The 27621-nt window shown below is 31.3% G+C and overlaps 2 protein-coding genes and 1 long non-coding RNA gene across 3 annotated transcripts; 2 read left to right on the top strand and 1 right to left on the bottom strand.

Annotated features, from left to right (window-relative positions):
* Positions 1-3611: 3611 nt before the first annotated feature.
* LOC132730429 (uncharacterized) lies at positions 3612-6987 on the top strand. Its single transcript, XM_060716348.1, has 2 exons — positions 3612-3955; positions 4981-6987. Exons 1-2 carry the CDS (start codon positions 3718-3720, stop codon positions 5214-5216), a joined length of 474 nt encoding a protein of 157 aa, XP_060572331.1. The 5' UTR covers positions 3612-3717; the 3' UTR covers positions 5217-6987.
* Positions 6988-20705: 13718 nt separating this feature from the next.
* Positions 20706-23742, top strand: LOC132730427 (uncharacterized). Its single transcript, XR_009625759.1, has 2 exons — positions 20706-20758; positions 23239-23742. It is a non-coding gene; the product is annotated as an uncharacterized LOC132730427 (long non-coding RNA).
* A 1485-nt stretch (positions 23743-25227) lies between these two features.
* LOC132730426 (C1q-related factor-like) lies at positions 25228-27352 on the bottom strand. The gene is made up of 2 exons (XM_060716345.1): positions 27019-27352; positions 25228-26012 (listed from the first exon to the last, which is right to left on the bottom strand). Exons 1-2 carry the CDS (start codon positions 27296-27298, stop codon positions 25576-25578), a joined length of 717 nt encoding a protein of 238 aa, XP_060572328.1. The 5' UTR covers positions 27299-27352; the 3' UTR covers positions 25228-25575.
* Positions 27353-27621: the final 269 nt, after the last annotated feature.

Genomic DNA, 27621 nt, shown 5'->3' with positions numbered 1-27621 from the left:
TTGATTGAGCTTGTTCATAGACGGTACTGAAAAGTGCAAGTTACCGTCCACGCCCCTAGCACCGGCTTAAGCAAAATTCAACATTAAACACAAAAACGGTGAAATTTTGAATTCAGAAACATGCGCAGATGTGTTCATACGGCGGTTTTCATTGAACCTTCCATGTGACACAGAAGTGTCATTCCATGGAAAGCGGCGTATGGTCCCAAAGTAAAAGAATGATTTTGCCCTAAACGAGAAAACAATGGGCGGAACTAAATAAAATTGAATTTTGAAAGGGGATCCAAGGTTATGAAGCCTGCATGTCACAGATATGACGTCAAAAGACAAATTTGAAAGCAGGCAACATATCCTAAGGGTGATTATACTGTAATCAAAAAGGAATATTGGAATCACCCAAGATGAAAATGGCAAAATAGAACAAACTGAAAGTACCATATAATATGTATATAAAACAATAATGTCGTGCTTAACAATCCTAAAGGATCAAACATATAACATCATTGACTTAAAGCCCTTTGGGACTGAATTGCCTTTATGTTCGTCTTCCGTCTTGCTTCGTCGGGCCCTTGTATGTAATCTTTTTGTTGCTCTATCTTTCTTAAGACATTGAGTACTTTTGTTATGGTCAATGGGTTTACTTTTGTATGTCTCTGCATGAGCATTTCGATGTTCTACTTATTTCAACGCCGCCTTTCCTTGTTGATCTTATTCATCATATTTTGACCCTTGCATTAACTATTCTCCCTTTCTTTCTGAAGTTCTTTATCTTTAAAGGTTATTTAAATATTAACTTCTGAACTGTATACTCCCCTGACACTTTTAACTAAATTGCACTCTACTTACTCACAATTTCATTCTTTCTTTTTTTCTCTGTCGTTTTCTTGAAAATATTATTACATAATGGCTTAGCGTAAGTTTATACCTTCCACCTCTATTCTGATAGATAACATCTTAAGTTCAACTGTGCATTTTTGTAAACATTGTAGTTTTGTTTAATTTTGAATCAGTCTGTTAATATTTATGTGTACTTTATATGATACATAATGTTAACAATCTATTGAAATTAAATTTCTTAAACCAAGTGGGCTTCATGTACTTGATATATTTGCCAATTTTCAATACCATATCTTATATTTTCATCAGTGGCAACAGTTGTCATTAACCGGTGACATGTCAAACGAAATCGAAAAATATATCTTGCAGCTATTATATGAAACCTTATTTATCAACGCTTGTAGATATTTGATATAAACGTGTCTTTGTTAAGGGAGTTTGATTGATTTAATTGCCCTTAGCTCATGCTTGGCACCTTAGCATGGCAACCTGCAGATGTCAAATCACTAACCATATAGAGAAGGAACACTAAATTTTAGTCATGCTCACTGTTAGACTTTCAATTAATTGACATCGTTGCCTACGTTGCTCTAATGGTTGTGTAAATATTTTGCAAACTGAACACTCTAAACATTTAAATAAAAATCAAATTGTTAATTTAAAATTTTCTGATTACAGCCAAATTTATTTTTAGCATCATGAAGAGAAACATAAAATATCACACCTATTGGATATCATTATACGTTTATCAAGACCATGTTACTTTTATCACCACGTATATAAAAACACAATGACGGTTATTGACATAAATAATAACAAATAGTTCCCATGTATAAAATTGTTACTTAATATAGACAAATAACAGGTTTATTTTTTTAAAATAACATCCATCATGTATAAAATTGTTACTTAATATAGACACATAACAGGTTTATTTTTTTAAAATAACATCCATTTTGAATTATCTAAAACATTTTGTTCTGCAATCAACAATTTTGTGTTTATCAGTCATTTATTAAGTTATAGTTGCAATCAAAATAATTTGAAATGGAGGTGAAGTATGGGTTAAGCGGTCAAACAGAATAAATATCAAATTAAATAATATTAGAAATTTGTTTAATGCTTATAGCCAAACAGTTTGATTGAAAATTATCAGTGAAGTGTGAGCATTTTTTGTGTACATAGATAATTTATTTCCACAGAGGAACTAAAAGTACAATGCATGTTATGATCCAAATGTAAATTTAATGGATTGGATTATAAAACTGCCTAAAAATATTACTGATATCAGAGTGAAACACAATTGTTCGACAATAAAATAAGACATTGCGTGGTACGGTAATTAACATAAAGATAAATGCTTATGGCGTTTCCTGTTAACTGATATAACACAATTATTTCATAGTTATAAAGTGCAAAGTGTTTTCCATGTATCAGCGGTGTAACTAATTAATTCTTCAACTAAATATTTTATGTCAGTAGGTAAAAATAGAAAGTATGATCAATAACATGTAGGCGAGGGTAAAAAAACCATGGATAAAAAACTTTATTTCATGCTATAATTGCCTACTGGTTTTTATCAAATATAAAATGTATTTTCTTTACTATGAACATATAATCAGTAAGGATTAAAAAGAAAGTAATAACATTTCATTTGTGGTGATTATGAAATCCTACTTTTCACAGAAGTATTTCCAGTCCACTTATGCTTGTGTTTTATTTTTCCGGTCTCTCAAAGTAATAATGTAATATTATCGACAAACCGTAGTCAACTAATATATCAGCTCTTTATAACTTCTTAAATCTATCTAAATACTGGAACCAATGTTTGTTTAGCCATAATTAATGCCAATCCGACTAGAGTTCACATCTACTTATTTCTTACGTAATGCATAAAATAACTTCTGAGCTGATTTAAATCAGATCTAAATTAATGCCCGTTTTGACCGACTGTTTGAGTTTGTAAATAATTATATTTGTATAATATATAACAGTTAGTTTTGTGAACTGAAAGTAAAAATGTTCAGTTAGTAATTTTAGAGCATTTTGAAAGCGCTAAAAAATCACTTATGTATTGATCAAAGATATATATAAATAGCGAGTAGGCGGTGTTCAAGACGTTGTAAGTGGCGCCCATTAGCCTAACAATTCATAACTTGAAAAAGTTCTAGTGTAGTTAGGAACGCTCTAAGCAGCTAAGTGAGACGTGTACGCCTATAATAATAATAAGATATGTACTTATCCATCATTCGTTATAACAGTAAGACATACAAGTTAGATATCAAGAAACATGGAAAAGATTGCTGACTGCGTGGGTTCAAACCCTGGCAGCGGCAAGCCGTTGTTCCCTTGAGCAAGAAACTTTACATTTATTGTGTAGTAATGGTAGGTTCCAGGAACGGATTCGAGAGTTTTCAATAAGCTTAAAGCTATACCTTCAAAGACAATCGAACTAAAATAAATTTGTATAAACTAAACTAATACACGAAAACCCCATTGTGTATTGAACTAGTTAACATAAACGATAGTTTAACTTTTAATTCGGTAATGTTTATTTTAACAAAATAGTAATGTATATTTACAGCAAATTTATCAAATCATTTACATGATAGTAAAGAGTATGTTAAAAAATAGATTTTATCAAGCTTAATATTTATTTTTGAATACAGATGATGTAATTATTATTTACCTCTATTTTCTATGTATATTGTAAGCCGTATATATAAATTGTAGAAAAAATATAACGGATCTATTTTTGGACACTGACTTAAAAATACTACAAATAAATACTGCGAATACTTTAGTACGCATTTAAATCTTTACTACATACGTCTACTAAATCACACTACTACAATCTTTGGAGCGAGCATTTTAAAAAAAATGGGAAAAATATTGTTACTTTATTTTCATATATTCATTTTATTCCTACACCACTGGCCTCTAAGTGCCAGTCCAACAAATATTGTTAAATCAAATTCAGACAATAAGAATGACTTGAATAAAGCAGCAAAGTTAGGAAACATTAAACTGGATGATGGTATGAAATATGACGGGAAATGGTCACGCAATTCACGGTCAGTTAGTAATACCAATGTTGAACATGTTATTAAGAAGCGAGGTAAGTGTGTTTTCTTATTTTGTTATTCATTATCCGTAGTAAATAATATAAAAAAATTTTATTCAACATTTTAATTTAAAACTTTTTCAAACTTCATTATGTTTAATTTAGCTATTTTAATTTTGAAAGACATGGAATATGATATTTACCTAGTCATTTATGTTGACTTCTTCAGTTATTTGATTTCTGTTATTACTTGATTTTATTTCGATTCTACTCGTTTTGGTGTATAAAATGATCCTATTAGTTATGCCCTACGATTCGTCACTCATTTATTTATTTATTTTCAATTAAATTAATTACATAAACTTTTATCATTTACTAGAATTAATGCATCAGTTTAAATACATGTATTTTACACTAATTTTAACAGTAAATTGTTTGTATAATGCACCGAAAAGCATTTTTCTATGTCTTTTTTGTTCTTTGCAAATTATGTTCCTTTTCACATTTCTATGTCTTTTATGTTCTTTACAAATCTTGTTCCTTTTCACATTTTCTCATGAAGTATAAATCCAATAGCAGATAATTTAAATTACAATTAATGAGGTTAACAAGCTCCACACAGTTTTAAATATTGTGTTAAATTGATAGACATGTTACTAAGTTATTACCTATGTATATATCTGTCCCCATCTACAAAATGGGTCATGTTATTACATGTTTGTAATCAGACATTAATAAAAGTTATTGTTGTGTTTTGTTTTTGTTTTTGTTGTTGTTTTTGTTTTTTCGTTTAGGTCATACGCATTCTTTTATTTAAGATCTACACCGCTTATATTAAAATGGAACGATTGTGTCCCATTGAAGGCTCCATTATAACCACCGAAGGAATACAACTGCGGATGTTTTTCTAAATTTCAAATATCATCATGGTCAGGCTCAATTAAACCTAGCTTGCAACATTTTGATTTTTGACGTTTTTCGGGCTTTCTCAAGAGCCCTGTTTTTTCTATTTACTATATTTATTTGTCAAAATTAGAATGACCAATCAAAGTTAATTATGTCCCTTTCTCCTATTTAAGCTGCACGGATAAGAATGTTCCGAAGACCAGTAGTGGCATTTCAAGCAACACTTACAAAAGCGTCGGAAACAGTTAAGATGTTACACAATATCAACTTCAACAATGTCATAACAAACATCGCCCACGCATACAACCATCATACCGGGGTCTTTACTACTTCTATTTCTGGAACTTTTAACACAAATATTGTTGCAGAAAGAGGACATTATGTTGAAGCAAGTACGTATTGTCCGTAATGGTGAAGTAACTGTTTCAGCAATCAGTGATCATAAAACTTCACAAGATGGAACTCATTTTTTGACATGGGATCAAGGAAACGCAGTCGCGATTTTAAGGCTAAGAAGAGGAGATAAAGTAGCTGTTACTTTACAATGGCCTCAGGGAAGCAATACCATTCATGGTGTAAGGAAATCAAGTTTCTCCGGATATCTCCTATGAACGGAGCACGGACATTTTTGGCTCAAGTATTTTAAATAGTTTGACTTTAATACATGGACAGAGATGCAGCTTTGTTTTGCCGTAACTTCTCCATACATAAGCAGTCAAAGAGAAAAGTGTCGAAAATATTTGTTCATTTTAAAATTCGCCAAGGAGTGATCTCTTCAAAATCTTTTCTGAAACATACATTTTAAAAATACATTCATTTGTTATTGATATAAGCTTGTTATATAAATTCTAAAAAGTATTATTTTTTATTTCAATGAATAACACTCAATAGGAAAACAGACAATACACAACAGGCTATGCATTTGCATCAGGAAAGTAGAGCATTCCTGCAATTTATAGAGGACAACATTCTGAAAAAAAATACCAAACGGAATATCGTGATTGTTATATTATTACTCAAACAATTTCGTTTATATTTCAGTATATCAATATATATAATATATCTTAAAGATCGCCTGTCAGGTACTTATTATATATGATATATATAAAGGACCTGATGATCGGCATCATCTACTCCATTTGGGTGTTGATAATTTAATTCTAACAACACTGGTGCTAGAGACCTTATTAAGTAATAATGGCTTGTCCATGCCTTCATTATATTGATGTTGCTGAGTGCTCTTTACGATTCTTCAATATTTCTCAAAACTCTCATACTGAAAATACCGAAACAGGGCATCTGTTGACTATTATCCCATAGTCTTACTGGCATTATATGTGTAGTCATTGATTATTTTAGGTGATATAGATTATATTTAAGGCTGCTTCAGATGGTGCCAGATGGGGAGAGATATTTCACATTTCATCGTTTGCCATGGACCGGCTCAATGTTACAGAGACTTCAATTTCATTAACAAGTTATGTTATCAATGCACTTGATAGATACTGATGTTTATTTTATTGAATACATGATACCTGTTTCTTACTATAAAATACATATTAATCATATTTATGTGCTAGGACTCTATTTTACTAAACTTTTTACATGTAGTTTAAAACATTGTTTGGTCTTAAAAAGCAATATGGTTTCAGATAAATGACTTACCTCATCTCTACAAACGTAGAATTTTGTATCACTTTTTTCACGGTACATTAGGGAACTTTACAGATTTGTTTGTTATATTGGATACAGCAAAAACATTTTCATTTTATATTATTATTTTTATTTTCAGAGCGTGTCAAATGTTTTTATAACATGTTTAACTGACATTTAAATCAAAAACGAGCTGATTTTCAAATAGAAAACTGGTGAAAATGTTTTTTGTATGCTTATCATAATGTAATCATAATTGTTGAATAAAGAAGATATTTTCAAATTCTATATAGGAAGACTTTATACACTTCCCTGTCGTTTTTATTATGCTTTATCATATTATTTGATATGATATGATATGAAACATGATATGATATCACCTTATACCAGTAAAAGTGAACTTTGTCGCTGATGATCTTTCAACAATACAGTTGTGCGATGTATGTAAATATATACTTGAAAGTAAATAGAATACATTATGTGACTTGTTTTAGCTGAAAGAAAAAAGAAGTGGAGGTATTGTCATGACTCTCTTGTCGGCGTTCGGGAACAGCGTTGATGAACATTTTCGATAAGGTCCTTTTTCTCAAAAAATATCAATGTAGTTTACTTTAAGCTTGTTGTCAAAAGTTAAGATAATCCTAAAATTATATATTTTTTTACTATGCAGCGAGCGCGCTTTGTATTGAAGTACATAGATATAAAGAGTTTAGATAAAATTTACACTGCATGCATAATTATGATTGTTTGATAACAATACGTACACAACATCACGGTGCATTCTTTTATATTCTGACAGTCATAGCTTTGCATTGATTAATACTGGATTAACTTGGCTTAGGCATTCACGGAAGTCACAAGATACCAATGGAATTTTTATACAATGACTTGTACTTAAAAATATGTTAGTTTCTTACTAAATATAAATCAGAAAAATAATTATATGGAACTAAAAATGCTATTTTTAGAAAATGATTCCATTGCACATAATGCATAAGCAAGTTTGACATTATAGAAGTCTATCTGTGCCCGAGACAAGACAAATTTATATACAACTGAAACGTTAAGCTCGAATGCAGAAAATAAAGTTTAAGAAAACTTGTTTTATTTTGTAGAACTACAAGAATACGTTTACCTTAAACGATTTTAAGTCATGCATTATGACGTATCTTAAAATATAATAAATTAAATAGAATAAATTCTTGTTTATCATTCTAACGAAGAAAATTTAAAGTCATTTTGAAGAGTGTAATAGTAAAGTCAAGTAAATACCAAATTTATCGAATAATTATCCTATGTTATAAATTCAAATACTAGGACATTTAAAGTAGTGAATGGTTTATTATGGACGTTCTTTAATACAATATATATAGTTATGCTGATAGTATTTAGAATAAGACAGAAAAATAAACCACGAAAGAGTTATATATGGATGATTTTAGCAAGTGTGAGATACATTTTACGATATTACACATATTTTAAATTTTATATAGCAAATAAAAAAAATTGATCTTGAACAAAATATTAAAATTATCATATAAAATTTATACTAAAAGAACTTTATCAAAATATCTTAAAGCAATATTTTATAGGAATATAAAAATGATACATTCCTATTGTTTTTATTTTATTTTACTTATGGAAAATGTGCCTATTGTAGACCAATCCACTTTAAACACGATTTGATAAATACATCAAGCATCCACTGGCCAAAAGGCGCATTTTAATTAATAACCTCTAAACCTTGTAATTAAAAACATCATCCAAACTACACTAAAGAAGAAATACATAAAAGAACATAGGAATCACATGATTGCATTTATGTGTGTGTGAGAGGGGAAGTCTTCTACAATACCAGTAACATGGCATCTATTTGAAGGAGAATTTCGTTTAAAGGCACATTATGCCTCACAAACAAATAATTGTTTCCTTCTTTAGAAAGAGCAAGCTTTAGTTTTATAACGTTTTTAGAATGGTTTAAGAGCATGTTAGACAGTTATCAACTGAAAGAAATAGCGCTGATCATGAAAGTACACAATATAAACAAGGTAGAATTTTGACTTCCATGCAGAATACTAAATCACTGTAACTGTATTACCTGCCACAAAGCAACATAGGCAAAAGATGGTTCAGGTAGTTGGCCAATCCGTAATCTTTTTGAAACTTAGATTGGATATCAAAAAATAAAAAGTTTTTCAGAAATAAATATAAATGCATGTCTGGGACGTAATGGGCCTTTAAAGTGATAAAGTAATACGTAGTTTTTTTGGTTTTTTTCGTCATTACTCGTGGGCTTTTATCAGTTGATATTCATTTGTAATAATGATAATTTTGGCATCAACATGCTTTTTAGGACGCCATAAAACTGTATGAAAACCAGATACGCCTAGGCGTTTTCTTCGTTTTAATATCGATAAATTAAGACACATTGCGTCACGCCAAAAAAAAATGAAAATTACATTTCTACAAATTGTATGACGACTTGTCTGAATAATAATAATAAAACATTTCCAGAAATGCTCAATAATAGAAACATTTGCATCTTTCCTCCCTGGCGATGGATAAATTCAAACATAAAATAAAGTGAACTATTCTCTAAATATAATACACACTTAAGATAAATACATCATTACGATTTAAATATATATAATAAATACATCAAATGTCAGTAAATTTTCAAACTTATTTGGAATGAAAAGGTTTGCTTTACGTTTTTTTAACACATCAATATTTTATGAATGTCCTGCGTAAGTAATTTGAAATTTTCAATATTTACTGTTTTATTTTTTTTATATTATTATTCATACTTTATTTTTGCCTCATTCGTATACATACATTCTTAAACATATATACAAAATTCACATAAAATCTGCATTCTATTTAAGAATTTCAAGAGACATAATATCAATGAGAAACATATTCAAGACCTATTACAGTTCGACTAAAATCAAATAGTTCAATAACAATAGTTCAATAACAATAGTTCAATTCTGTATATAAACAGAGTAACCATCGCTAATTGGAAAAAACTGCCTTTAAAAGATGATGTAAGAAATTGAGAACAGTAAATCGGAGCCCTAACGAGCGTATAAAAACATTTTAAAAGATCGATTATCATCCAAGATTAGATCTTGCATGACCTGATTAGCCATGATTACCATAACCTAGGAAAACATACATTTTCATGTTTAAAGCAAGTATAATGGCATTATTTACAAGAAAATAAAAGACGACGTTGTAGAATGTTAAAACAGGTTTTGGCACAATAACGTATCATTTCAGTTTTAGTGAACAGACTATTAATTGTTCATTTTTAGACATTCGTACAAATGCATTATCTACCGTTTTAGCTTTATCAAATAATGATTGTCGCAGGTCATCGTACACAAAGCAATCAAGAATGACACGGCTTTCGTCTTCAATACTGTCACAGAAATGGCATTTTCGTTCAAATACATGTAAGCCTTCGTAACGCCCAGTTTCTATGCGTAATGGCGCAACACCACAACGAAACTTGCTAAATGCAGTGCGATGACAAGGAGGCATAATGAGTGTACAATACAATTCTGTCTCATATTCTGTTTTAAACAGTCGATATGTACGCAACTTATTGCAACCACGTCCAGAAGGACCTGTGACACTATTCAAAGATTCGAGCCAGTTTAAAACAAATTTTTCTTGCAATTTAGTTGTAACAATATTCACTATAGTATGTTTTGGAATGGAAATTCTTATATCACTATATTGGTGTGCATTACAATTTTTTAACATATCATTAACATAAAAAAACAGTTCTTACATGATCTGTTTGCTACAGATGCAGTACAAAGTGCAACTCGTTTGTTTACTCTACAATAAAGCTTATAAGACAATCTAGATAAATAATAGCAATGGATTTCAATTGTCTGATCTCTGGGGGGTATCCATCCCATTTCACCTGAAACCGCGACGTTAGGCATATATCTACCGACACATAAAAAGAAGCACATGGCGCGAAACTGCACTGCGTTAACGCACGAGTAAGAGCGATAACCCCAGATAGCAGAACCATAACTGATTGTTGGCCAAACAGTAGAATCATAAAGGTGGGTAAATACATTGTACGGTAGACCACCAGCCGATTTACATTTAGCAATAAGAAGGCCAAGAGCCCTACTTGCACTTTTATCTACAACCTTTGCAGTGACATTGAAATCTAGTGCTCTTGCAACACTAATCCCAACTACATAAATTATATCTATCAACGATATTAAGTGTGTAAACACCACATATAAAACTGAACGATGTTCAACATATAGATAAAGGTCTAAAATTGACAATTTGAATTTTTCTACTATTTATAAACATATCGTTGGTGCAACACCAGTTGTTAAGTGCATTTAATAAACATTGCAAATCTTTCTCATTTTTTGCAAACAAGACAAGATCATCTGCATAAAGTAATATACATATTTTATCAGATCCAAAAGGAAACGTTAAAGGGCCTTCATATAGTGCGATCTTGAGGTGTAAGGCGACTGATTATTGTTCGATTTGATAAATGTTTAAACACAAATCAATTAATTTCATTCAAAAAGACTAGACCATTTTTGTCATTCTAAGTCACTTTTCTCAAAACGCTTGAAGTTTTTTTTGTCTAGTTAACAGGACAAATGTTTAACAAAAAAAACGAAAATATACCTTTTCGCCTAGACAAAAACTTCAAGCATATCGATAAAAGGTTTGGCGAAATAAACGTTTTTTCTTTTATCTTTGTGAATGAATTAAATGAATTAAAATCAGTCGACTTACACAATTCAACTCAATTCAATATTTAATTGGCATAAATATATACAATGTTCATCGCCAATACACAACTGTATGGCAGATATAATGTACAATTGAGAAAAGTATGTTATTACAAAGTCACAGTTGCAGATAAACCATGCATTTAATAATTGATTAAGGGAATAAATGACATTAGTCATATATAATTCTTTTAAATTATTTTACAATATCAACACAATGCAGGAAGTAGTTAACAAGCTATTACAATAAAGACAAACTCATGTAAAAACAAATGATGAAAAAATGCAATTTATAGTCATTACATATTTCTTTTAACATTAGCTTAATATATAAATCTTGAGGTTTTGTTTAAAATGCTACTCTGAATACTAGATAATATGTTTTTTAATTTGTTCAACTTAGGCCAATGACAATAATATTTCGGCAAACATGCATTTCTTATTTCTCTATAAAAAGGGCAAACAAGTAAAAAATGATATTCGTTTTCAATACTACTCATATTACATTTTGTACATATTCTAAGTCTTCTGTCAATTTTTCTATGCCTTCCCTCTTCTATAAGTAGATTACGAGCGGAACATCTTAGCCTAGATAATGCAATTCTGTGATTCACATTAGAGATACTTGATAAATATTTCTCTGTACAAAAATCATCTTTCTTTATCAAACAATATGTTTCTAGTTTTGGTGAGTAACGAAGTTCAGAATAAAACTGTTGAATATACTGATCATAAATTGATTTAATAACACATTGAATCTGTAAATTTGTTACAAATGAATTATTCCATAGGTAGGAAAAACCTGTTTCATCTAGAATGTTCTAAACATGTTTAGACCATTTATTTACTGGAATACCATTAAAAGCATGCTTCATAAATAATATATACATTAGAGAATCTGTGTCTGACATTATCTTAAACCAATATTTAATCATTCTTATCTTACGCATAAAATATAGTGGAAGTCTTCCTATGAATCATGATGTCACTTTTTGAAGGGCCTTCAACGTTTCCGTACTCTCTGCGTTATCTAGACATAGTTGTTTTATGTATCTTTTGACTATTTGTATATTACGGACATAGTTGCTGGTTTGGTTTTGCTGTGTTTGTATTCCTTAAGGATTGCAGTCAACTCGACGGTGTTACAGTATGAGTGAAATGACTGTTTCGCGGACGAAAACCCCACGAATGACTCTATGTACTGTATCAAGCTACCTGAACAGTTTCCGTACATGAAATAATTTTGAATTTGTTTATCGGTATTCGAACACGAATCAACGAGTAACAAGCTAGATTTCAGGTAATCTAGCACTTAATCATTTGACAAGTGGGTCCCATTGCAAAGGTATAGCATGCCAATTCATTTGCAATTTATAAGGCTGTAAATCAACAATTTAAGAGGTATCATTTAATTTGATATATAAATGTATCTATATCTAGCCGTAAAAAATCACTTGTTTCTATTTTAAGAAACTGCCGTTCAAACAAATTGAATTTAAGATTTACACTGATGTTAAAATTGGAAAGCCTTGGTAACAAATAACAATTATTGTTATTTACAGAGACATTATGTTATCTACATTTCTGACATTTAAATTGAATTAAAATAAATTAAACCTTTTTTCATATCACTGATAATTGCGATAAAATTCCAAAGTAAAATAAAACATAAAAAGCGGTATGTTGCTATTTATCTCCAGATAATTTATCGGCTGAACGATAACATATTACATTATAGTGTTATAAATTTAGATGAAAGAGTAATTTATAGTACAGGAATAGTTTGTGTGTCACATGTCTTATTGAAATTATTTATCACATTCGTCTATTAAAATAAAAATCTAAAGTGGCTTTAAAATAATTTTCTGAAGGATGGCCAGAACCATATACGTGTTCCTATATTTAAAATGCGCCATGTTTTCGCTATAAATTATTCGTATTCAATGTTGTCGGTCACGACAAAGTTGCGATTTGTCATGTTTTCGTTTTGTTTATGCATGTTTTCACTTTTACACCCGGAAACGAAAACAAAAAACTGAAAAAGAACTTGTCATAAAACATGTACAGCCTATCCTTTTCATTGTTACTTTGGGCAAGGCCGTAAAGGGGAGGCCTGAGTTTTACAACGAACCTCAGTTAAAGACAGAGTTACTAGGAGTGCACTCAATGAAGTTATTGAGCTTGTAATGAAATAACTGGCATGTATGAAAATATGTTGTGAAAAGAAATCGCAAAGGCCTGACCCCTACTGGGCCTCTCCTGACTTAGTTACAAGAGAATCTCTACCACGATATATTATCGTTAATGGAAAGCCTATCCAGTGATACCCTTGTTAAATAACTAGATTAGAGAGCTGTCGAAATAGATTAATGAAATGTCTGTGTTGACTAAATCATGTTTGGTACTGCATGGTGGCTGATTGGCTGATTTTTGACATGTTGTATTTTCGCTATGCAGGGCGCCCAGCAAAACACGGAAATACAACAAAGTGGACCCTCACTCGTGTTTTCGTGTTTTGCTGGCCCTCCGCTAAGCGAAAGTACGACAAAGTGGTTACTTTGTCGTATTTTCGTGTTTTCGCCTGGCGTCCCGCGGAGCAAAAATACAAGGCACAAATCAGTCACCATAACGAAATGAGTAAATTATTTAAGTAGTGGTCAGTTTAACGTATACGTGGTAAGAGAAGTGAAGTAAAAAAATGCGAAACAATTTTCTCACCACAGTACCTGCTTTCTTTGCTTTACTCCTTTAAAATGATATAGTTTTATGTTCTCTTTTTTGGAGCAATACTTTTACAAAAATGAAAACCAAATTAAATGTTTGACCTTAAGGAATTTGGAATGTTTAGGTTGGCAAAACATTTGTTTTATATTAATGACATTATAATGATGCAGAAATATGTATACAATTTTTAAAAAATCACCCTTTCGACAGTTACTTAAAAAGCTTTCAATAAAATGTTAAGATCAATCTTATCATGAAATTGATATTTATTATTTTCTCAGCTATCTTTCGGAATGTCGACTGATCTACTCCGTTTCCCCCTAGAGAATAGTTTCTGAAATAATGGACAGAGTTGTACTTTAGACCGAAGTATCATTCTCTAAAACTTTTAAACTTTCACTGTGCATTTGTAATCTTTTGCATACAAAAAAGTTGACATATGACAGACAGCAAACAAACGATGCCAAATAAAAATTTACGTGACATTTCTGAGTGTCCTGTTGCACACATTTAAAGGTGCACGTTCACAAATAGGATGATCATTTCCGGCATGTTAAATCTAATTTAATCTGATTCGCTAAATCATTAAATTAGTTTGTGACATTTAGAATTAGTCTCAAAGCGCGTTAAAGGGAATAAAGCTATATCTTATGAAATATTTTTTTTTATAAAATTGATAAACAGTAAAATTATGATTTTTCCGTAATGCCATAGTTGATTATATAAAATGTCATTGTTATTTAACACATTTGAATATTGCATGTAAACTGAATAAAATGTACCGGAGCTTATGTTTTAAGTAGGATTTTTTACTAAGTATGCGCCAAACATAGAACTATTATGTTTCTTTTATACGGGTAATTTAGAATAACATGTATTCGTTTCCAAAATTACAAAAAAATATATGTGAGTCAGATATACAGCTTTATACACTTCAAAAGCGGATTAAATATATGCATGTACAAAAAAAGTTTTAAATATGTGCTATGTGTGGTTCAGAATGTCGTTAGGACAACTCCTGTATAATTTCTTCTTATGTCCTTGAAGTTTTACTGCCCCTTTTGTATATTCGCCTGAGTATTTCAACACATTTACATTCCAAGTGAAATCACATTTTAATATTGCAAAATTATATGAGACATATTGTACTCAAAGGCATGGTCATAATGGTGAAGTCTGAATGGCCATCGTTTTTTATATGGAAAATAACAAATAAAATGGGTTTTTTTACGAAGACTTACACTATTTTCTTTTGCAAATATAATAAAGATTGGTCATTATTTTTGTCAATATATTGTATAAACCACAACATTATCTATATTTTGCAATGGGTTATCAAGAAAAATGACAAAACGGGGGTTACTCATGTTACTTAAGGTATCTGCTTTCAAGTGCTCGAACTCTATTCAGGTTACAACTATGTTTCCTTATACGAGGGACGGTCAGAAAATATCCGTACTTTTCATGCTCCTCTCTTTCCACGTGCAGCTATATACACACATTATATATTGGTGAAAACTACATTCATTTGCCAATAACGTGGTCAGTTTATTTTCAATGATAGTTGTGTATACACAGTAATTTGCCCACCGATATATGATATGTGTTTCGTCTATCATGGACTCTTTGTTAGAGGAACAACGCTCTGTAATAAAATTTCTGGTTGCAGAAGGTGAAAAGCCCTGTCACATCTTTCAGAGGCTTAAAAAACGATTTTCTGGGTTTTCTGGGTTTCTCAGTTTCGTGAAGGCAGAACAAGTGTTTGTGATAGGCCTAGAACTGGGCGACCAGCTGAGGCGGTGACCCTAACAATGGTAGCAAATGTTAAAGCTTTTGTCAACAAAAATCGTCGAGTAATTTTGGAAGAGGTAGCCAACAAGTTTAGTATCGGTAAGGCATCGGCACACAATATTTTACACGAACGCCTAGGCATGAGCAAAGTAAGTGCCAGGTGGGTGCCTAGACAGCTGTCCGCAGATCAAAAGGCAACCAGAGTAACCAATGCAAAAGAACATTAAGTCGTTTTAATCGTGAAGGAGATAAGTTTTTGAACCGCATTATCACTGGAGATGAGATGTGTGTTCATTATTCCGAACCTGAGACAAAAGCTCAGTCAAAGCAGTGGAAACGAGCTGGTTCCCCACCTCCTAAAAAGTTTAAGCTGTCTCCTTTGGCTGGCAAAGTCATGCTTGTTGCCTTTTGGGATTCACGAGAAATGATACTTACTCTTTTCATGCCAAAAGGTCAAACTGTCACCGCCAAGTACTATTCTGAAGTAATTCTGAAAAATCTCAGAGAAAAGCTGAAGCAAATGCGTCCCAGGTAAGCACAGAAAAATGTCCTCCTTCTTCACGATAACGCTCCCTCCCATACCGCCGCAGCTACAGTGGAGGTTATCAACTCTTACAAATGGCAATTGTTGTCTCACCCTCCTTATAGCCCAGACCTCGCTCCCTGTGACTTTTATGTGTTTCCAGAACTGAAAAAAATGCTTGCTGGAAAGAAATATAAGACCAGGGCGGCATTTATATCTACTGTTACACAGTACCTAAAACATAGGTCTACGTAACAGCGGGAATACAAAAGCTCCCACGAAGATGGCAAAAGGGCGTAGACGTAGGTGGAGAATATTGTGAAAAAGAATAGAATTTTTTTTTTAAATGTTAAATGGTTTTCGAGAACGAGTCAAAAGTCCGGATATTTTCTGACTTCCCCTCGTATAAGACCCATTCTCGGGAGTAATTGAAGTAAGCTTCATGTTTTAAAGGTAGACCATGGTTAATGGGCACTATAAGGAACTGTAAAATTGACAACATAGGACAGTTATATGCTTTAAAGGTCACCTGTATGCAAAATTTAAATAAACTTTACCATGTGGTTTAATAGTTATGGGTTTACCTAAAACATTGCATTTCAGAAATGAGGAAACTCTTAATAATTTATATTATCATCATTATGTAAAATGTTTTCCCATTGCTGAATGTTAAGAAACAAATCATTACATTCATGCGTGTACATGCATATATGTAAATATTGTATAAAACGTGTGACCAAGCAACAATCATGAACATTCAAGAATAATTTAAGTAATCATTTAACAAATAATCTCTGGCTACTTCTTAAATGAAATACAATCGTGGCCGCACTTTTACTTTTTACTTAAGCATAAAGCTGTCTTATTCTGTAACATCCCCCCACTTTGTGCACATTCAACAACGAATCAAACATTCTTAAAAGAAGAAGTTCTTTAAAAAAAATAGTTTCTTGATAAAAATACTTCACTTTTTGAGAGTAATCTGCTATTTGAAGACGGTCCTATTTGGAATTTTAAGTTTAAACATATTAATTTCCCAAAAATATAAATTTATATATATGCATAAACAATATAAATCAAACACTTTAATATTCAAGAAAAGAATAAGCTTATAAAATTCTTCTATTTTTTAGTGTATTTCTATAATGTGTCGAGTTTTGTACCCTTTCAAAAGGTATGATAATCTGACAAATCGAGAATATAAATATTTCGGGAAAATTAAAGTTGCGAAAATGCTTAAAAAGTATAAAACTATATATCAATAAAAATGACTGAAATGTAATGATTATATGTGATGTTGTAGCTAACAAAAACATTAATTAAGTAGTAAAATTTGTCTAGTTAGGAGAAGGATAGAATGGTTGTATCACAATTAGATCAGAGAAATCGTTTTGTTTCGGGTATGTAAAATAAAAAACATGCTTGAAAATAGTAGCATTATCTGTATTAGGGATATCTGGGTTGCCAAAGAGAATAGTAGTAAGAGTAATGTTGAAATAAGACTTTGAAATAGCTTTTGTCTGTATGTTAACATGTCGGCATTCAAAATAAAAGTAGGAATTACCTTCCGTTTGCCCGCACTCACATAACGGTGAAAGAGAGTTTTTACTAAAGAAGCTGCATTTTGTGCGTAATCATGCATGCAATATTTAACGTTTCATCATAATTGGTAGATTGCTTATTTCGTTGTACAACTTTCGTATGTAAAGGGGTAGGTTGTTTCACTCACGAATGGCAGTTGAAGAAAGAATTTAAGTTCTGGCTGATATACCGCTTGTGTCATTTGAGTTCCTTAAGTTGTAGCGAGTGTTTGTGGGATCTGGTATATGCAAAGCGTGGTATATTTAGGTGCTATGCCGTATTTAATTTTGTAAAACAAAATAAATCTGTGGTTATGACGTCTTTGCTCTAATGTTTCCCTACTGACTTCATTTTTAATATTTTCTATAGAAATAAGCATTGTTGCACCCGATACTATTCTAGTAAATTCGTTTTGTATTTTGTCTAAAAGTTCAAGTACATTTTGAAATACAGTTTCCCTTACGACGTCTGCATATTCAAGAATTGGACTTGTACACGACTTATAAATTACTTCTAAAGATTTACAATCTAATACACATTAAATTGTCTCATTATGTTTACCCGTTTCCATGCATTATCACTTGTAATATATTTAATATGTGAGTGCCATTGACAATTGTTAGATGAGAATAAACCCAAGTGTTTTTGGGGGGATTTTTGCCACTAGAACTAGACCCATTTGGGTAATATTGAAACAAACCCTATTTTCTGAATGAAAAACATTACACTTATTATATATCAACATTCGATCACATAATACGTTCGTTACATTCCAGCTTCAAAACTTCCCTCTCATTATGTGTATCAGTTTTGAATTGGACATTTGAGCGTCTGAAAGATAGGTAGGTTAATTCCAGAATTAATTTAATCATAGGTATTTTCGAGATTGTTGTTTTGAATATACGAGGATGTTATGAGGAAGAAACACATAATAAATGTAGAAGTACAATTTTTCGTTGAAACAATTAAGTTAATGTTTTGAAATGTCGTTCCTGTTTTGTTCTGATATAAAAAATACATTTATAAAACACATACAAAAGAATAATGCAAAACGTCAAAAGTAAATAGAAATGCAATTGTTATTTGGTGTACGTATAACTGTGAAGAATGACCATTGTTCTTATTTTTCGTCCAGCAGCTCGACATTATATTGCTTTATGACATTATTCAAATATTCACATGAAAATTATATTCGTTTGACTTAAAGCATTTATATTTATAACCACATTTTTGTAACCATAAAAGTGACAAAATATATTTTATATTATTAATATATCCTGTGTTTCATAATAAGAACCTTTAGTTGTTAGCCAATAAAAGTAATATTTGTAAAGTAATTCATATATTTTTCATATTTAATTGACTTGAATGTAAAAGTACATTAGTCACGTTATTAAATTTTATATCTTATTAGTAAAACTGTGTTTCAATTGTACACAGAAAAACTATTGCTATCTTTAGTACATTTAGAAAATTTAGAGTCGAACTAGCACATCAACTTTCCATTATGATTACCAAGAAAATAATAGGTAAATACTCGGTTGCTACTCGCCATTATGCGATAATGGCCCGAAGATGTGCATAATGGCCTCAAGACCGCGACTTGAGGGCCAATATCGCATAATGGCGAGCAGCAACCTTAATTCCTATAAACGATCATACCCATACGGCGTTTAGACATGGTCGCTAACCTTGGATGTCGCCCTTTCTAAAAACAGACAGTTGTCAATGTAAACAAATATCTGTCATACAGTTAAACCCTCAGATTAACTTAGAAAACATGACAACCCAAACTTATATGAGAAAATGCTGTTTTATTGTTGTTTCTATCGATAATAACACTTTATACTTTTGTGAGAATAACGTTTATAAATTCATCTTGCCTAAACACCCCAACAGTAAGCCCTAACAATTCGTGTAAAAATGAAAATTTAAAAACAAATTTCTTTATAATAACACATATATCCGTAACCTAGAGCTTACGAACCTGTGTTCGATTGCAACAATTCAAGCTATTTTGCTACTCTTTACATATCATACATTTAAAAAATTGTTAACATTTCTTATACCATTATGATTATATTATCTCCTTCATCAAGGTGTGTGCTAAGTTTGATTGTTTTGTTGTAAAATACAGCTAATGTTCAGAATGGAACAAAACATATATAGTGAAGGATTTGATTGATACGATCTTTATGAATTTACTTTCATGCACATTAGTATTAAATATTTGAAAAATAAAAATGCATGTCATGAAAAGAGTACATAAATAGAAGCATGCTATATGCACGTTGTATGTTGTATAATATTTCCGCCTTCATTGTAGTTTATTAAATAGCAGTAATATTTTTATTGTTAAAAATTGGAAGCAACTCAAGTGGAATAACCTTTATGACATTTGCAACCAAACACTCTAATCAAGCTATAGAAATAAGCATTGACAGGTAAATTTATGCAAAGGGAAAGAATATAACCTTTTTTGTGGTAAATTATTTTATTATTTCTAGATCGTTTGGCCGAAACAAACCGAAACTGTTGAGTCATGCGAATAAAATGCTTTAGACACGAACATGCAAACTTTGATAAATAACCAAACTAACTTCTGATGAAAAAATAAAATGTTTTGCTTGTTCTTTCGTCACAAAGCATTCCAATTTTAATGGTTGTTTCCTTGTAATAAAAATTGTAGCTCATATAATTCATGCATTAATTTTATTTAATTCTCCACAGCGTTTATATTTGTGAATACAATGAATAAACGATCTTTGATTATTTTGATAATACTACTACTAATAATAATTTAATAAGATTCTTTTGTATTTCCCACATGTTTTATTTCAGAAATTTATCACACAATACTTTCACATTCATGCGCAAGAAAGAGGATAGAAGGTGAGCTCTTTATAATTAAAGAACATACTGAATTAGGTACCGTTGTAATAAACTGAAAAAACCACATTTCCGCTATCAGTAATTATGCATTAAATGATTATTATAGAAAGGTCAAAAATCAAATGAATATCCAATAAAAACGACCAAGTAAAAGATGAGGTCCTTGAACAAGTTAACAATATAACAGTTATTGTACGCTTAAAGTTGCCGATCGATCTAATTATCTTCCTAGATTTTTTTTATCTCTGACAAGTCCGTCGATGATGACACAAACTTATTTAGAAAAAAAAGAAACTTTTTTCTAATGGATTTTTCGTCCTGTGGCTACATAGTATCTCCTATATAAGTCTACCAGATGATATTGGGAATATAAACAATCAGAATAACCACCAGAATATTCGATTCAACAGCTTCAGTTTATTCATAGCAAGTCCTTGCTAAATGTTGTCAATAAATGTAGTTAACTCGGCATATTTAACTATTACAGCCTTACACACTGACCTTAAACTCGAGATATGCGGTTCTGTTGAAACCCCTATCAAAATTCGACCTTCCATCTCTTCTCCCTCCCCAAAATATGGTTTGCCAATTTTTTTTTATCTCGTATGTGTTAATTAGATAACCTTGTAACAATTAGTATCGAAATATGAGACAGTTACTTGTAATTTATTACCGCTGTAGATAGCAAATCAAATGATTCACATTTTATTCAATCGAATAGTAATGCAATTGTAACACTTTATTGTACAGCAATCGCGGCATAAGTAACTCAGTGTATCATTTACATTTCAATTGTTAACTAATACTATTGTTCGAGTCTTTAACATAACGGTGATTTGCACGTTTACAGTACTGTCCATAAACAGGCTTAATCAAACCGAGCCTGCTTCACCTTCAATTTTGTCGTTTTGTGCGTTCTTTCCGGGATTCTGTTATATCCATTTTGTTCCAAAAAGATATATGAATTTAATCATATAATTCGTTGAATTACAAGTTCTTTTTCGCGGGAAATTTGAGTATTTAGCACGTAAATGTCGACGTACAGTTGGTGCCTTTCTTGTCATTTGTGTCATAAAAGAATTATATGTGAAAAAAAACGATAAAACGACATAAGAATACTTATTGATACAATGAAAGAATCAAGAAGGAAAGGAAGATAATGATTTTACAAAGACATACAATTCAGCATATTACATGAAAAGAATTATACCAGTTGTTTTGTTTATTATTCTATTACTTTATTTATATCGATGTTAAATCTTATAAGACTTTCAAGACGTCTTAAGGTATTACACCTCTAATGCGTTATCTCTAGTTTGAAGAGTATTTAAATAGGCTAGAATCACTGTCAAGTTCATTGAAACTGAGGGGCGTGGGTTCAAGCCCCAGAAGGGGCAACATTTTTTCTTTTTTTCCTTTTTAACATTTTTTATTTATCTCTCAGATACCTTATGGAAGAAAAAAGTGTTTGATTTTAATTATATAATTATTGTAGGTATTTATTTGCTAAAAAATGCCAAATTTAATGGCAAAAATCTGGAAACAAAGTGATCCCTCGGAAGCATTAATCACAACAAAATTACAAGAGAATTGCAGACTCGGTTTGATTGAGTCTGTACATGAGGGATAATGAATACATGCAACATCCCTCACGCCCCCTAGCACCGGCGTGAGCGGTACACAATAGTGCTGGCATCAATGATCCCGAAGGACCAGAAAAATATAACAACACTGAAGTGAAGTACGGGGCAACTTTTTACAGCTGCCACACAGCACTTGACACCTGCTGTTGTGAAGTATAAAAATCTGAAAACAAAGTGATCCCTCGGAAGCATTAATCACAACAAAATTACAAGAGAATTACAGACTCGGTTTGATTGAGTCTGTACATGAGGGATAATGAATACATGCAACATCCCTCACGACCCCTAGCACCGGCATGAGCGGTACTCAATTCTCAACACACAATAGTGCTGGCATCAAATACGGTACCAGATATTTTCAAAGTTTAATGAAATAAAAACTACACGGTAAAAGTATTTTCTATTTTGCAAGACAAACCAATATACATTTAAGAAAATTTTGGCAAACTTTGAAAACTGTCCCTTATTTTGGTAAACTTAAGGGATATTTTGAATAAGGCTTTTTACATAGGGTAATGGTCAAATAAGTGTTAAAAGTGGGTGGGGCATGGTTATATTTTTATACAAATTTAAAACATTTTGTTTAGAAACAATCATTTTGATCGTTTAATTTGTTACATGAATGTCTTTATTTGTTTCTTAACAATGAGCAATTGGAAAAGATGTTCCATAATAATGATATTATAGATTTAGTTTCCTCATTTCTGAAAAAAAACTTGCGCAGTTCTAGTTCAGAAAAATGTCCATAACTCATAAACCACACGGTAAATTGTGTTTTAATTTTGCATAAAGGTGACATATAAGGCATATAACTGTCCTATGCTGTCAATTTTTCAGTTCCTTATAGTGTCCATTAGGGTTGTGCTACCTTAAAATAGTCATCGACTTAGAAGCAAGACGACGAGGTCGGAAAACCGCCGATTATTGTCAAATATCCAACACACCTTTATTAGATCGACAGTGATTATTGATATACTCATGTGCAGCTTTTGGTCGCAAACTTTCAAACAAAGACACAGTTGAAAATTCTTTTATATTGTATTTATATTTCTAAGGTAACAACGAACGACAGTTTCACACTCAGAAAGTATCGGAAAGCCAACAGGCGACAATTTAGCCACATACCGGGCGTGACTACAGGAACAAGAGGTGTGATGTGGTTTGACTTTCTTATAATAGCAGTAGGCTTTGCCTTTGGGAAAATATTTTGGATTTTCTCATTTTTTTAATTCACTCTCCCTCTCAGATTTTGCGTTTGCCAGCTGATTTGCTAACATGATTCAAAAGCTGTGTAAAATTATCGCCAGTTGCATCGCACCTGAATGAAAGAGGTAAAAGTAACATTTGTTGTTGTTTTATTTAATAACTTTCTTCAATCTGTACATTTAAATAGGAACAATTAATGACATTAATTTGGAAGCATCGGGAAATTAAATGCGGCTGAAATTAAAAGAGATTCTGTTTCATTTTTAAGAACCTTTTACGAATAATGCGTAAACCAAATAAACATGTTTTATTACTTTAATTCAAGTTTGTGGATTGCATTTTTAAAGGACAATAAGGAGTGTAAGCAGATAAAAATATTTCCTGTTTCTGGAGATATGATAGTAGTCACAAAAGAATATCTTAGTCATTAATATAAATGCCTCATCAAAGGTCAGTTAATCTCTGTAAAAACAAATAAATCCTAATCTGTAAAAATCAAATAGGCCATAATCATCATGTCAAAAGCATAAAAAGTGTACTTTAGTTTTACAAAGTGCAAAATTAGGTCTGTTGACGCATCTTCAGGGGTATATAAATATGAAAACAACATAACAACGTATTTTAACAGAATAATATAATTAAATATACATCATTCGTTGTTTTTATCGAAACAAATGTATCGTTTGTGAACTACACAAAATCATAGCAAAATGACAATATTATGGTAATTAGCTCTAATGTATTGGCAACACATTGAACTCCTTTGTCCCATCTTAAAGAATTTATATACCAGTTCGGTGTCCCATTTGGCACCTTTTCAAAGTTTCTTCTTCTTGTTGATCATAATAACTATTTTTATTTCAACTTTAATATGTAACGACTGTATAATGTATTTGATGACAATGTCGGCGTAAGCCGTGCCAAAAAACTACTTTATGATGTCTTATTTTAAATTTGGTATAACCATATATTAATTAATTAATTCAATTAATTAATTAATTTATTTATTTATTTCTTCATTTTTTTAACAGAAAATTAATTAACAAAGTCGAACGGACAAATACACTACTTTAGTTTAAGCTTCGGTTGTAAATAAAGCTTGAATCTTATTTGAACAATGCTCGAGTAAGCTTCTCTACTGGTATCATATGAGGAACCCAGTAGTGATGGAGTCTACAATGAGATGAAGAGGCAAAAACCTTAACCACTAGGCCACCGCTCTCCTTATTTGCTTTTTAAGATTTATGTTGCCGAGATATTTTCAGAAAGACAGGAAATACATAGACCCACGTTAGATAAGGGTATTAAAGGTTAAGATTGAACGATGTTTGTTGTTTGTTTAAGGCTTAAATTACTTTTTAAAACAAAAACTGTCTAACATTTTGTGAACTTAATAACTTGTTTGAAATCTTAACCAAACATTTAAGCCATCATATATTACCATATTTATAAAAATACTAATCTCAATGCACGAGTGTGTGTCGCGTGTCTTTAACTAGAACTATATTGATAACATGCAAAACAATAATCATGAAATCACAAATTCGATCGTTTTTTTCAACTCTTGTATTTTGACATAATTCATAAATTAGAGGTTTAAATATAACACAAACATATACGTTAATTCAAGCTTATCATTTATTAAACACAATATGTTTTACAAATAAATAACATGAATGATACAGCTTCCTTTCTTTATATCAAAGTTTATTCCAATAAAACTCATTACATTATGTATAAATCAAAGCAATTATATAAACTACGCTACAATAGTTTGGCACGTAACCCATCAAAGTACAACATAGGTATATCTTCCAAAACATGTCAAAAACGCTATATCATTATGCAATGTAAACTATTAAACGATGCATGCAATGTAAACAATAAATTATTATTTTGCATAGGTAATAAATAACATCCATCTATTGATAAATCTTCAGTCTAGTTCAAGTTTTCTTTAGTGCTTTCTTATCTCAGTAGATATCCAGAGAAACTTGATTTTCCTCTACCGTGTATACCATGGCTTCCCTCAGGCCATTGTAATGTCACGGCCACTTTGTCCCCTTTATTTAATCTTAAAATCGCGACTGCGTTTCCTTGATCCCAAGTGGTAAAATGCTTTCCATCTTGTGAAAATCTATGATCACTGATTGCTGAAACAGCCACTTTACCATTACGTACAATACTTGCTTCAACATAATGTCCTCTTTCTGCAACAATGTCTGTGTTAAACGTATAAGTTCCATGTATAGGTGCAGTGAATACCCCAGTATGATGATTATAAGAATTGCCGATGTTTGTTATGACATTGTTGAAGACTATATTCTCTAACATTTTTACCGTAGCAGAAGGTTTCGTCAGTGTCGCATGAAATGCAACTTCCGGTTTCCTTCGTCCGAAAATTGCTGTAAAAGAAAGTAAATATTTGTTTTACTGTATTGTTTACTTCCGTTTTCGTGGCACAAACATTGTGTACAATTTAAAAAAAACAATTGTTCCCTGCGGTCTGGAGACCGCAGGGTATTGGTACGCATTTCACTTTTGAGGCATGGAGGAGCACGTGACCTGTTTTCGGTACATGGAGGAGCATGTGATCTGTAAACCCTACATGATTGGTTAATTGACCTTTTCGAAAACCTAGCTAAATAACGTTTGCCGGTACGTTACGGATTTACCTGTAGGGAGTGAGTCCGAATTACACATAATTAAGAACAAAAAACTATTGCTTGATATTTCTAATTTTCTATAATTATTTTACCGTTTAAGGTGGAAAAACTTGAATGATGCCTTTGAAAATTATCAATGTTTCTTTTATATCTATCTCAAATTTTACAAACAATAAATTGTTTATACTGAAAATATACAAAATTAAAATATTCGTAGTGGCATCTGCCATAATAAATAGAGATATTTTCTGCGTAAACTTGTGTGTTTACTTTATTTATTTTTTGCTCGGAATTATTCATAAAATGGTAGGCCTATTTAATCATTTTCTTAAAAAGAAATAATTGTTTTATGTTCGACTTTCTCCGGTCTTCAACGGTCACCAGTTTCCAAAGACCTTCTCCTATTCAATTGTCAACTATATTCCTGATACAAACGTTTGTTTATCCCCCCATCCCCAAATAATGTTGAAAATAGTTAAATGAAATATATTTAAATCATTAAAATGTTCACCGCAGGAAACCATTTTACTTGTTACTCTTTGTGAACGTCTATAATAATATATAATGACAATAGTAAACTAGCACTTAGTGTTGTTATTCATCGTGTGCTATATTTTACTTAAAATGTGTATTGCGAAATGATACGTAAAACATATTAAGGAAAATTGATTATAACGTTAAATGATTTTATCTAAAAGATTACTAGAAAAATAGCAAATGACATAAATATTGTACTAAAACTTACCCCTTTTACTTATTTTATGATTCTCGTTGATTCCACCGCCAATATTTTCAACTTGATTCGATAACATTACATGAGAAGCTTTTCCCGTCTCTAATTTAGTAACTCTCTCTTCTAAAGCGGCAATATTGATTTTTAATGACGTAATTTCATCCTGGTAATTAACTAACATTGTTTTAAAATACATTTCTTTATTATCCTTTGATGTTACATGACCAAGAGGTGTAGCTCTTGACAAGTGTAATGATAAGAATATCACAACTGAAACGAACGCACGATTCATCCTGTGTGTGTATTTGCGTCTATTGATACGTAAACTGTAATTTATCGTCTGCTGCAAGCGATATTTATACACTTGTATCACAGTGTAATACGATTGGCTGGTCATGTAATCAATGTTTGTGATTTGGATACTAAAGGATTAGTGATATGTCATAAGATAAATCAAAGTTGCAATATTTATTATTTAAGCCATATTGTGTGAACAAAAAAAGTAATACCATGGTGCACTAGTGTAACTGCTGTTTTATGCAGGAGTTAGCCAAGCCTTTACGTTTGCTCGACTGTATAGTGGGCTTAAAAACTGCTTCATTTATAGCATTGAAA

The sequence above is a fragment of the Ruditapes philippinarum genome, unplaced genomic scaffold (genome assembly GCF_026571515.1).
Source record: "Ruditapes philippinarum isolate M1 unplaced genomic scaffold, ASM2657151v2 ctg3121_1_1_1_1, whole genome shotgun sequence".
Lineage (NCBI taxonomy): Eukaryota > Metazoa > Mollusca > Bivalvia > Venerida > Veneridae > Ruditapes > Ruditapes philippinarum.
Note: the sequence above shows the minus strand (reverse complement) of the source record. Positions and strands in the feature narration are given on the sequence as shown.

Bases quoted from the DNA above. Each gene is read 5' to 3' on its own strand.
- LOC132730429 (XM_060716348.1), top strand. From the start codon at position 3,718: ATGGGAAAAATATTGTTACTTTATTTTCATATATTCATTTTATTCCTA. The intron at 3,956-4,980 runs GTAAGTGTGTTT...CTCCTATTTAAG, and splicing joins ACATGTTATTAAGAAGCGAG to CTGCACGGATAAGAATGTTC.
- LOC132730426 (XM_060716345.1), bottom strand. From the start codon at position 27,298: ATGAATCGTGCGTTCGTTTCAGTTGTGATATTCTTATCATTACACTTG. The intron at 26,013-27,018 runs GTAAGTTTTAGT...TTTCTTTTACAG, and splicing joins TCATAAAATAAGTAAAAGGG to CAATTTTCGGACGAAGGAAA.